A 13,365-nucleotide genomic window follows, 5' to 3' on the forward strand; every position below is an offset into this window, starting at 1 on the left:
TCCGTTGCTGGTGATGAGCTGTGTTCCTTTGGAGGGGGAGATGCACTCTGATTTTTTGAATTTCCAGCTTTCCTGCACTGCTTTTTCCCCATCTTTGTGGTTTTATCTGCCTTTGGTCTTTGATGATGGTGACGTACTGATGGGGTTTTGGTGTGGGTGTCCTTTCCGTTTGTTAGTTTTCCTTCCAACAGTCAGGACCCTCAGCTGTAGGTCTGCTCAAATTTGTTTGAGGTCCACTCTAGACCCTGTTTGCCTGGGTATCATCAGCGGAGGCTGCAGAAGATAGAATATTGCTGAACAATATTATTGTTGTCTGATTTTTTCTCTGGAAGCTTCATCTCAGGGGTGTACCCCACCGTGTGAGGTGTGAGATGTCAGTCTGCACGTAGTGGGGAATGTCTCCCAGTTAGGCTACTCAGGGGTCAGGGACCCACTTGAGCAGGCAGTCTGTCCGTTCTCAGATCTCAACCTCTGTGCTGGAAGATCCACTGCTCTCTTCAAAGCTATCAGACAGGGGCATTTACCTCTGCCGTGGTTTCTGCTGCTTTTTGTTTAGCTATGCCCTGTCCCCAGAGGAGGAGTCTACAGAAGCAGGCCAGCCTCCTTGAGCTGCAGTGGGCTCCACCCAGTTTGAGCTTCCCGGCAACTTTGTTTACCCACTTAAGCCTCAGCAATGGCAGGCGCCCCTGCCCCAGCCTCACTGCTGCCTTGCAGTTAGATCTCAGACTGCTGTGCTAGCAATGAGGGAGGCTCCATGGGCGTGGGATCCTCTGGGCCAGGTGTGGGATACAGTCTACTGGTGTGCCGTTTGCTAAGACCCTTGGTAAAGCACAGTATTAGGGTGGGAGTTACCTGATTTTCCAGGTGTTGTGTGTCTCAGTTTCCCTTGGCTAGGAAAAGGGATTCCCTTCCCCCTTGTGCTTCCCAGGTGAGGCAATGCCTCGCCCTCCTTCAGCTCTTGCTGGTCGGGCTGCACCAGCTGACCAGCACCGATTGTCTGGCACTCCCCAGTGAGATGAACCCAGTATCTCAGTTGAAAATGCAGAAATCACCCATCTTCTGCATCACTCATGCTGGGAGCTGGAGGCTGGAGCTGTTTGTATTCAGCCATCTTAGGCGTGCCCTCTCTCATTTCCTCTTTCTTTAAAACTTTCTTTGATGCCATAGGTTAGTCCCATGGCATTCATGTAAAACTCATATTCATTTAGCAATATTTCCTAAGTGTCTCTTGTAGTGTTAGGGAACTCTGCTAGTGCTACATAAGGGCGCTTTAGAGAACTGACCCTACTTTTGCTTGTTTGCTTCTATTAGTAGTCTCATACTTTTGAATTTTACAGATATTTAACATTTAAAAAATGAAGACTAACAAAAATTTGCCAATTTTTCTCTTCTAAGTAAAAGCATAATAAATAATTGCCACAATTCTTTTACAAAAGAAAGGGCATTTTGATTACCAAATATATAATCTCAAGATTTTGAAAAAAAGTAATAAATTAGGCTTTGTGGAAAACTTCATGGAGGGTTTCTGTGTAAATTAGGGAACAGGCATTGGGAAACCATTGATTTATACATATTTTTACCCCAATTGGATAGTTGTTAGATGCTATTTCTTATTCAATTGTGTATCTCTAGTGCAGTGCCCAGTGTTTTATAGGAAGTACTCAATTAATATTTATGAATGAGAAAGTGAATCTGCCTCTGAGCAAATACCTCTGAGACCTATGGTAATGCCTACAGTAGGGAGCACCTATGAGATAACACCAACAGTGGTAAGAAAGTGGTGAAGGGGTGTGTATTTGTATGTTTATGTGTGTGAACTAATATAATTTACTTTAACAGTTTGTCAGGCACCAACCATTCTGATTTTGTAGGGAAATATTAGTGAGACTGTCTTCTAGGGGAACAGGGGAGGAGGCAGGGGCAGGATCTAAGATATTGAGACATATCTCATGTGTACTGTAAAAATATTTCATGTGACATCTGAAGTGGATTAAGATTATAGTAAGTATAGTTACTATAAATAGATAACATTCATTGAGTACTTATAAAGTGCCAGACACTGTTATAAGCTCTCTGCATTCACTAGGTGACTTAATCACTACAACAACCTATTGAGATAGACTCACTTTCTATTCCCTTCTACAGATGAGAAAACTGAAGCTTGCAGAGGTTAAGTGACTTGCCCCCGGTCACACAGTTAGTCAGTGGTAGAGGTAGGTTTCAACTATGGTCTAGTTGTTTTTAGAGCTCATCAAAACTCTGAGGTCCCTTTCTAGCCACCTATTTCTATGATGAACATAGTTTTATATGACTTGGTTTTCATTTTTAATTTTAGAAAATTAAAATGTTTTCTCTTAGGATTTTAAAGCTGTTAGGGCATTCAGTTTTTCTACTTATTAATAAAAGCTATGTGACCATAAGCAAGTTCCATAACCTCTTTGAACTTCAAGTTCTACATCTCTAAAATGGAGGTGAAAGTCTTTTTCTGTGTGTTTTTGGGAGGATTAAATGGATAATGTATAAAAATAGCTAGCAAAGGGTCTGGATTATGAAGGGGCTTGAACAAATGTTAATTCACTAGGCCCCATAGGGCCTAGTAACATAAAATGACATTTTTAAGTTAAAATCATATCAAATATTAGTAATAGGATGAGAGCAAAGAGATCATCACTCTGGTGGATAAAGGTGCCTGTATTTACAGAATTCCTTAGAGAGCCACGAGGATTATCTTTGCTGCAGCCCTCATTTTAATTAAGAGCATAGAGATCCAACATTTCAGCATAGGAAGAAACTTGCATTTGATTTACACCACGGATGCACATTTTCAGCATCCAAACATTCCATTCCTTGGCTAAAGATATAAAGAGCTACTTCGGCAAACCTGATCTTGCAGAATAAATGGAAAATGCTTAATCATTTAAAAAGATATACAAAAGAATGGAAAGATCAAAGCAGGCACATATATCAGTGAGGAAAGCTAACTGGCAGAAAGTCTCTACTTTTTGAAAGGCTGACAAATGACTTCAGTTAGACAGGGTAAAAAACCAAAACAATCCATCTATCATTCTTTACATATAAACACATATAGAAATTAAGCACACACATGTACATGTAATCTCATTTTTGATAAAACTATTGTTTATGCAGAAAATTAAGTTGTGGAACAATGTATAAAATATAAACTTATTTCAAAAACATAATGTCAGGCTCCACGTATATCTGAAAATATATACGTTTGTAAGAACATGGAGAAGGTATGAAAGGTTTATGCCAGGTTGTCACCTTGGGTACCCCAGGACAGGTCACTCTGGAGGGAGTTTGTGGGAAGTTTTTGTTCCTTAATCATCTTTGTATTCTTTTGCCAAATATAATGACTAGTTAAAGACAAAAAGTTTTTACATTTACATTTCTTTATTATTAATTTACCCATTGAATTCCAGTAACCAAATATATAATATTGGCATGCTACTTCCTTCCTTTTGAACCTCAGCACTATCTTCTCTTCTCAAGTATTAATACTTATCTTACAGTATGGCTGTAAAGCTTAAATGAGATCAGATATAGAAAGTCTTAATAAATGGCAAAGTGATGTATAAGTGTATCTTACTATTTATTCACAAGTATTTTGTGATTTTGCTGCCTATCAGAGGACAATGACACACTTACAATGCACTTGAGGCAAAACTACAGTAAGGTTGAATGGAACCCAGAAGCTTCAGTTAGCATCCAAAACAACACCTGACATGTTAGGCAAATGTGATTTATTTCTGGTAATCAGAGCAAATTCAATTAACCAACAGGCATATCTGACCTGGTGTAGTCGTCGTCAACAAGCATGTGCTTTGGAATTGGTGAGTACCTTCCCGGAGAGATGGGTGGCAGGGAGGTTTTATATTCTAAAGTGCCATTGTTGCCAGAGAGTAGATGGTTTTCCATTGGTGGAGAATAAGCTAAGAGGTGGGGGAAAAGGAGAAAAGAAACCTGTTATGTGGGTGATTCAATGTGTCATGCTATACTTCAGAAAAATGTATTAAAAACAGAAAGGCTTTGCTGCATGCCAAGGATTTTCTTGTCCTCCAAAAGGGAGGAGTTGCAGTTTATTTGCATTTAATATATACAAGCACATGGTAACCTTTAGGATAGGAAAGACTTAATAATAGTTAAGTCTGTAATGCCAGTTAGTATAATTTGGAGAAAAGAAGAACAGGAGAAGACATCCAGCACACATATTTTCAGAACAATGATTAATTTTCTATTGAAATAAAATGTTAGCTTTCTAACTGCAGAGCTCACATTGTTTTCACATAATAAATGTCCAATCATCGAGAACAAAAGCCTCCTAAGGAGCAGATTCTCCTATGAGACTTTCTCCCAAAATATACTCTATTCCCATCCCACAAAGGCCAAGAACTCTGGCCTTTCTTTTTTATTCCTCCTTCCTAATGTTTCTCCCTTTTAGGTGACTGAAAACACATCCTAACTGGGTCTCTTGCTTCTTTCTCTCTCCTCAAATCCATTTTATATGTTGAGATGAGGTAAACCTTCCTGAAATTCAGCTTGACCACACTATTCTCTTACTTAAATGTTCTCCGTTGTTGTTATATATTTAATATAGTATAAACTCACCTCTTTGCCATTCTTGCAAGATCAATCAATTTTAATATCCCCCCAACACATATCCTATTGTCCTCAACAATAGCCTGTGCTTCCTGACATCTGTACCATCTACCTATAATTTGTGTCTCATACCTAACCCATCTCAGATGTTGAAATCTCATTCTGAAGATGCAACTGAAATGCCATCCTATGCAAAAAGATTTTTCTCATGTTCCAAAGACAAATGATATATCTCTTTTCTTTGAGTTCCCAAATAACATTTAACATTTATATTTACCTCTCCCATGGCATATACATACCTCTTATTCTGCCAAATATGCTTCTATTTATATATCTGAGTTAGCCTTCCTCCCAGCAAAACTCTTTGAAGGCCATGATTCTATCTCCTCTGTATCACACATATTACCTTACAATGTGTCTTGTACATACTGAAATTACTCAATACATATTTCTTAGGTTTATTAGGTAGTTTGGTTTTCTCCCTTTTCTCTCTTTGACATTAACCTTATATGCCCTCCATGAAGTGGCTCACAGACTATCAGGGCTGATTTTGCAACATTTGTCCACTTTGAAAAGCTCTGAAAGTTAAAACTCTTTCATATTCTAAGGTAAGACTGATCTCAATTTACTGCCAGCTTGAAAACATACATATTTTGGAGGTAAGTTGTTTTAGAATCATCATTAAGAAAAGCAATAGCTAATGCAATGGGCAGGAAACAAAATTATTCAACACTTAACATTTCTCTCAAGAGAAACATGTAAATCTGAGATAAGTTAAACAATTTGCTTGAGACCGTAGTACTAATTAGTGGCCAGTTCTGAAGATGTTCCAAGTTTCCAGTCTCACAAATGGACTTTCAACATTTCAGAATGAGCAAGCTTACTACTGTTGACACAAATGTCCCTTACATTTACATAACAAAGTAAATTGCTTCTAAATCTAGTCTTCAAAGACAGAAACTTAGTTAAGATTCATGTTGACCTATTAAGAAGAGGAGGACACATGAGGCTTAGGCTACAGTGGATTTTTTGAGGACTCCAGCATAGTGTCTCATTAGTTGTTAGTTGTTGCCCCAGAAGTCTCACTTCCAGCTCACCTCTATTGCCATAGTGACTGATAATTTTTTCCAGCTTTCTTGCCAATATAACAAATTCAAGTAAAGTAAAAGCTATGATGACGGTGATTGAGGATCTTGATTTCACCATTCAATTGCAAGATCCCCCTTTTCAGGAAGAATCATAGAGCTACCTCTGTACTATTTGCCAGTCTCTCTTTTCTAGTCTACTACTACAGAGATCTGAAGTTGGAAGAAAGAATATGATGGCATGAGAGTGATCATGCTTTAGGAGCTTGAGAAATAGCCTTTCAAAATGTGTTGCCCATAGACTACTGTAATCACACTGTCCTCAACATTAAGCCTTTCCATAACAGTGGGCATGCCAACTCATTAGGATATCTCACCTTCAAACAGTAGGTAAGGGCCTGCAAGGCAACATAGGAGTGGAGCTTAGGATACTCCCTCTGAAGTATTTCCAGAAGTTAACCAAGAGGGAAGGTACAAGCAGAACACTTTGTCAATAGTTTTATAGAATTTCAGTTTTGCAAGTCTGGCATGCTATTTGAAGATGACAGTGGTACTTACAGTGAGTAATATCAGGTGGACCATAAGGATCAGTCATATAAATGGTAGTGGGTTTGCCAACTTTTAAATAAACTACCTCTGATGTGTTCTTCAATATTGCTACTGCCTCTTCATGTGTTACTTCTTCTAAACTGTAGTTGTTTACCTGAAAAGGGGAAAAAAATCAACAATAGAGTTAAATCTATGCAGCAGAAGAAAAATATTCAGGCAAGAAGATTCCTGGAATTATAAATTGTGATAATTACTGTCTGGTATTTTTGACAGAACAGATGAATTAAATGCATTAGTCAAAGCAGATAAGTACAATCATTGATGCTATAAAAGAAAGTTGCTTCTGCCTTTTTAAAATGAGGAGGTGATATACTATAATGGAATTCAGAATAGTATTTGTGGAAAGGAAAATAAGGAGTCAAATGCCTTTTTTGTTATGCTATAGTTTCTATGACACAAAAGTAACACATATTCATGGAAGAAAACTTAGAAAAAGAAGAAAATAAAAATCATTCATAATCTCCCTACTTAGATACATTTCCTTAAACAATTTTGACTTTATTATACACATTGTTTTGGAACCTGCTTTTTAAAACTAGAGGGACTAGTTGTTCGTAACAGCAATGTAGTTTAACAACATGACTTTTGTTTTCTGCAGAGCATTATGTTGCATGACTACAGTATAATGATCTCACAAGTTTCTTACTAGTGTATGTTTAGTTTGCTCCTAATTTTTTACAACTATAAATAATGTTCTAATAATTCTTTTTCTATATTTGTGCAGAACTCTGATAATTTCTTTGATATAGATTTACCCATACAAGTGAAACTACTGGACTAAACTACATAAACATTATCAGGGCTTTTGATACCTAGTGTGAAAGTACCTCCTTCCCTCTGGAAAGATGAACCAGTTTACCCTCATACCAGCACTATATGAGAGCCCTCATTTCCCTATAGCTTTGCCAAACCTTGATTTTTTTTCCACTTTAAAATCGTTCTTATCAGAATGTCATTTAATATGAGTCTATTTGGAACACAGGTCTTTTCAGGTGAGCAAGTTCAAGGGTACCCTATTGTCATTGCGTTAACAGAAATGCCTCTTTCTTTATTGCACAGAAAAGTCTATGATACAAATGCAATTCTGACTTCATGGCAGTGCCATTACAGTGGGTCTCTGCACCACAATCACTTCTCTGAAATGATTTTAAGATAATCTCTCTAGAAAGACTTAAACTTTGAGGAAATTAGAATAAACATTAATTCACCAAGTATTTCAAATACCTAGGTTATCCTTATCTGGCTACTATTAAAACAAAATTTATTGTGTATATTTCAGGTTCACAGCATGATGTTATGTCACATATATAGATAATAAAATGGTTACTATAGTGAAGCAAATTAACATATCTATCATCACAGTTACAATTTTGTGTGACAAGAGCAGCTAAAATCTACTTATTTCACAGAATTCCTAATATAATACAATTTTATTAACTATAGTCTTTATGTTGCACATTAGACCTCTAGACTTGTTCATCCTACATATCTGCTACTTTTTATCCTTTCACCTATAGCTCCCTCTTTCCCACCTCCCCCTGTAACCACTGTTTTATCCTCTATATCTATATATTTGACTCTTATTTTTTAAGATTCCACATATAAGAGAGATCACGCAATATTGTTCCTTCTGTTCTGGCTTACTTCATTTAGCATAATGTCCTCCAAGTCTATCCATATTGTGGTAAATGGCAGGATCTCCCATTTTTTAAGGCTGAATATTTCATTGTGCATATATACCACATTTTCTTTATCCTTTTGTCCACTGACAGACATGTAGGTTGTTGTCATATCTTGGCTATTGTAAATAATGCTGCATTGAACATGGGAGTGCAGATATCTTTACAAGATGGTGATTTAATCTTCTTTGGGTATATAACAAGACCAGAGATTGCTGGGTCACACGGTAAATCTATTTTTAATTTATGTAGGACCCTGCATACTGCTTTCCATAATGGCTATACCAGTCTACATCCCAGTCAATAACGTACAAGTGCTCCTTTTTCACCACATCCTCACCAACAGTTGTTATTCTCATCTTTTTGACAATAGCCATCCTAACAGCTGTGAAGTGATATCTCATGGCAGTTTAGATTTGCATTTCCTTGATGATTAGTGTTATTAGGCACCTTTTTGTATACCTGTTGGACATTTTTGTATCTTCTTTGGAGAAATAACTAACTATTCATGTCCTTTGTTCATTTTTAAAATTCTGTTAATTGTTTTTCTACTATTGAGTTGTATCAGTTCTTTATAAATTTTGGTTCTTAACCTATCATCAGATATATGATTTGCGATTTTTCCCCCAATTTGTTTCATTTTGTTGTTTCCTTTGCTTTGCAGAAGATTTTGAGGTTAATGTAGTCCTATTTATTTTTGCTTTTGTAGCCTGAGCTTTAAATCTGATATCCAAAACAACACTGCCAATGCCAAGGTCAAGGAAGCTGTTCCCTTATGTTCTTTTCTAGAAATTTTATGGTTTTAGGTTTTACATTTAGGTCTTTTAGCCAAATTGAGCTGATTTTTGAATATGGCATTAGAGTCCAATTTCATTCTTTTGCACGTGGAGATTCCATTTTCCCAGTATCATTCATTGAAAAGACTAGCATTTCTTCATCATGTTCTTTTATTTACTTTGTCAAAAATTAGTTGACCATATATGTTTGGATTTATTTGGCTACTATTTCTTTAATGACATAATTGTTTAATTAATTTCCAATGGCATAATGTAAAATTAAATGTGCCAGAAGCATTGGATTGAATTCCTATAGTACATATTATCTATACTATCTAGCACTTTAGCTATACCATATTTCACAGCACTACTATTCATAATCTTTGTTATTTTGCTCCATGTTGCTATATAAGTTCCATGTGCTAGTTAATCCTTGGTGATGTAGCCCAGGTTAGGGACTGTGGAACTGGAGAGAAATGAACCTGCCTGATGTGTTCGAATGCTGACTGTGAGTTCTCCATTAAGCCATAAGCTTCTCCAGCACCTCTCACATTTCTCTTCTAGATAAGAGACATTCCCTTATTTCTTTTTTCATTTAAGTGTCTGGCATTTGTTTATTCACTGATCAAATGTTTCCTGCATACCTGTTATGTGTTGGACTGTGTGCCAGATAATAGAGATATGGTAAATAATAAAAATGATAATCAATAATCATAGCAAACACTTATATAGCCCATATTACACACCAGGCACTATTTTAAAGTATTTTACATATATTAACACAATCTAACCTTCACAATAACTTATGAGGTAGCTATTATAATTACCTTATTTTACAGATGAGAAAAGTATGTTTCCAAGAGGTTAAGAAACTTTCCCCAAGTCATTGATCTGGTAAGTGTCAGAGGCAGAATTCAAAGCTAGACAGTTTGGCTCCAGAAACCATACTGTTATCACTCAGTTTTACTACTTCTTCCAGATAGACAAGGTCCTTGCTTTCATAAAACCCACATTCTAATAATACACAATTGTTTGTGGAATGGATGGATAGAAGAATAGACTCATGCAGAGAGGGAGAATGTAGAGGAACTTCAGGTATGGAGAACACAGTTGATAATGGCAGCCCTTAATAATACAGAAATAACCAAATGATAATAATAAGAACTAATGTTTATTTAATACCTGCATGTCATATATTTTAGGAGTACTATGTCATATATTTTGAAATGAATCATATAACTTATCATCAGAATAGCTCCAGGAGGTAGATACTATTAATCAGGGAAATTTTACAGATGAGAAAAACTGTTATTTAAAGAGATTAACTTGCAACAAAGAGGTCACACTACCTCCAATTGTCAAAGCCATCAGTTGGATCACAAGCCTCCTTAAGAGATGAAAATGAGATTATATTTGTATGTTGATTCGTTAAAAGCTAGGGCTCATATTACCGGTTCTTTCTTCCTTTAGGAGAACAGGGTTTCTTTCCGAGTTTACATATAAAAGTAGAAAAAATTCCAAAGTATTATAAAAGCTTGAGGAATCATTACATTTCCCACTTAATCCAGTGGTTATAGTATATTGCATCATCCTAATACACTGACCAGTCAAAAAATAAATAAGTAAAATGGAAAGCAGCTGAATATATCTCCCTGATCTCACTGTCTCTTCAAAACCTTCTTACACATCTGATTAATCACTTATTTTAGGGCAGTTACCACTTGTGCCTAGATAATGACTTATTTTTTATTCTTTTTATTTTTTTGAGATGGAGTTTTGCTCTTATTGCCCAAGCTGGAGTGCAATGGCACGATCACTACAACCTCTGCCTCCCGGGTTCAAGCAATTCTCCTGCCTCAGCCTCCTGAGTAGCTGGGATTACAGGCATGAGCCATCACTCCCACCTAATTTTGTATTTTTAGTAGAGACAGGGTTTCACGATGTTGGCCAGGCTGGTCTCAAACTCCTGACCTCAGGTGATCCACCCACCTCGGCCTCCCAAAGTGCTGAGATTACAGGCGTGAGCCACCGTACCTGGCCGATAATGAACATTTACTTGTGATAGTCTACAGTTTAAAATGTATATGAAAGGGGTTGTTTTCTCTTAAAAAAAAAAAAAAAAAAAAAGAGATTGCCTAAGGCAACTTTTAATACGGTGACTGTGGCCCACAGAAACATCTCTACTGAGAGAACAGAAAAGAAACAGCATCTGGTGCCATAACACAGGAGAAATGAGAAGTCAATAATAATTAAAAATAAAAACCAAAGGCTAGAAACTAACTAGATTAGATTATAAGTGACACTTATAACAGACCAAAGCTCTGTTTCTGACAAGGGCTTATTGTCTCTCTCCCCAGAGTACGGAAAGTACACAGCTCATTAGACTATCAGTGAAAGAGAAATGTGGTCAATGCTTATTAACTTGCACATTTTGCCATTTTTAAGGTGGGCAGTGAAATGATCCAGAAAATATTTCCTTCAACAGCATTTTCATATAGTGACTTTGCTAACAGAGTCTTCAGACTACTAGGAAAATTTTTAGATCATAAAGCAGAAGTTGAGGGAAAGGTAGTGGTGAGAAATGGGGCAAGAGGATATTGGGGAGAATAATAATAGTAGTTTAAAATAGTGGTAGTTCACTCGGTTTCTATTTGGTGACTGAAATATTGAAAAATTTACATAGATTTCAGTCACAGAACAGGTGGTATTATGATATTGGCAACAGAATGTAGTGATTAAAAGCACATGCTTTTGAGTCATGCATACTGAAACCTGGACCCTGGTGCTTCCTAGCTGTGTGATTTGGGGAGACTTGTTTAACCTTGTAAGCTTTAGTTTTGACATCTGTAAAACAGGAATGATAGCAGTTACTGCTTCAAAAGACTATTGACTTAAATGTGTTGGCCTATATAAAGTGACAGGCATAGTACAGTTCTTGATGTTAGCTCTTATCACTAATACTATTGTCATCATCTGTAAACAGGATTTCTTGGTGAAAATTTTCGCTGATCATTTTCTTATAAACATCTGTGAACTGATGAGTTTAATTAGGGTGCTGCTGATGAAGCTTCTGTGTGGTCTTTTTAAAAATTCAGAATAGTACCGGATTTGGACCAAAAAGTGCTCTTTTGTGCTGAAGTCTTCAAAATGTTTTCCACAAAAGTGAGTTTGTTTGGGTTAATTATGTGTGTGCATTATCCTATGAACTCTCAAGATAAAGGGCCTACAGCTGGAGCTGATTGTGTGCAGTGAGAAGGGACATTACACTGATTGGCTAGTTGCTCTTGTCATTGTTTGTCATTGTTTTTTTTTATTCTTTTTTTTTTCATTTGCATCAAGTAGCTGCCTATAATGGTGAACACTGAGCAACTGGCCTGGTTTCAGGGAAAAAAATCATGTGAGTTTGATTGAAGTGCTCTCTGTGGGGTGCAACACACAGAGGGGGACATATGTGCGGCCTGGCTGTGTGTTTGCTAATAGGAAAGAGGACTGAGGCCAAGAAAGAGAGGCTGGAGGTGAGATGACTCATTCTCTCAAACAGAAGAGGGAGCACTGAATTTGAACATGATGCAGACAAAGGAAGCCAAACCAGCTGAAGAAAGAGGTGCCAACAGACTTGCAAGGAGGCATGGCAAGTTTTGTGGGAATTTGAATGTGTGTAAGCAAACATAAATGTGATAATACAAAGGTGGGAGGTGTGGGGGCATGAGAATATGACAATAAAGAGGAATGGGCAATATAGAGATGGCGAGATACTGACCTTTCCATGTTCTTGCAGGAATATCAGTATGGTGGGATAGACTGGGAGGTGATTACAGACATTAAGGTTACCTAAGACATAGTACAAGGAAATGTGGAACTCCAGAATCATTGGTAAGAAAACTCTAAAGTTAACTTTTAAAAAGGAAACAAAGTGGCTGATCATTAGGTTGTAAGATAAATTACAAAGCAGACCAATCCAATGTAGTAATGCCAATGCTATGAACATAAATATGCATAAACCAAGGATTAAAATCTCCATAGTACTCTGAAATTAACTATTATAATAAAAGGTATTCAAAATAATAACTATTAATAAATAAAAGGCATGTTAGTAATGATTGTCTTTGGATAATGAATATTTTCTTGTTTTTCATCTTTTCAGAAATGAATATGTATGTTATAGTTAGAGCAAAATTAACTCTAAATGAGAAAGAACAAAAACTTTAAGAAAGAACAGAAGCTAAGTACAGTGGTCTCATTATGGGACACACATAGCATCTTCCCATGAGTAATGAAAATCGGAATGGGAAAAAAGAAAGTTAATTTCTCAAGCCCAATGACTAGACTTAAATTTACTAGAAATAATAGTCACATGTTAAACCTTGCTGTTTCTAGAAATGAAGGCAACTTGATACAGTGAGAGTAATTTTGAATGTAGAATCAGATCGGATCTGGTTTATTTCCTAGTTTCATGAATTTAAGTCAGTTAACATATTTACTAAGAATTCATTTTCTTACATGTAAAATGGGAATTATACTTATTTATTTGTGGATTTGTGTTTATGAGAAAAGAATGATACCATGAAGTTGAAAAGACTCTGTATGATATAAAGTAGC

General features: G+C 36.5%; 1 protein-coding gene across 5 annotated transcripts in view; it reads right to left on the bottom strand.

The window, feature by feature from the left end:
• DLG2 (discs, large homolog 2 (Drosophila)) overlaps positions 1-13,365 on the bottom strand; it is a 916,021-nt gene that overhangs the window by 565,003 nt on the left and 337,653 nt on the right. For all 5 annotated transcript variants that reach the window (XM_011996427.1, XM_011996426.1, XM_011996430.1 and 2 more), the window contains 2 exons: positions 6,261-6,405; positions 3,812-3,950 (listed from right to left, as the gene is read on the bottom strand). In XM_011996427.1, coding sequence (XP_011851817.1) covers positions 3,812-3,950; positions 6,261-6,405 — 284 coding nt within the window. The remainder of the gene's footprint in view (positions 1-3,811; positions 3,951-6,260; positions 6,406-13,365) is intronic.

Source organism: Mandrillus leucophaeus, unplaced genomic scaffold (assembly GCF_000951045.1).
Source record: "Mandrillus leucophaeus isolate KB7577 unplaced genomic scaffold, Mleu.le_1.0 Scaffold512, whole genome shotgun sequence".
NCBI lineage: Eukaryota > Metazoa > Chordata > Mammalia > Primates > Cercopithecidae > Mandrillus > Mandrillus leucophaeus.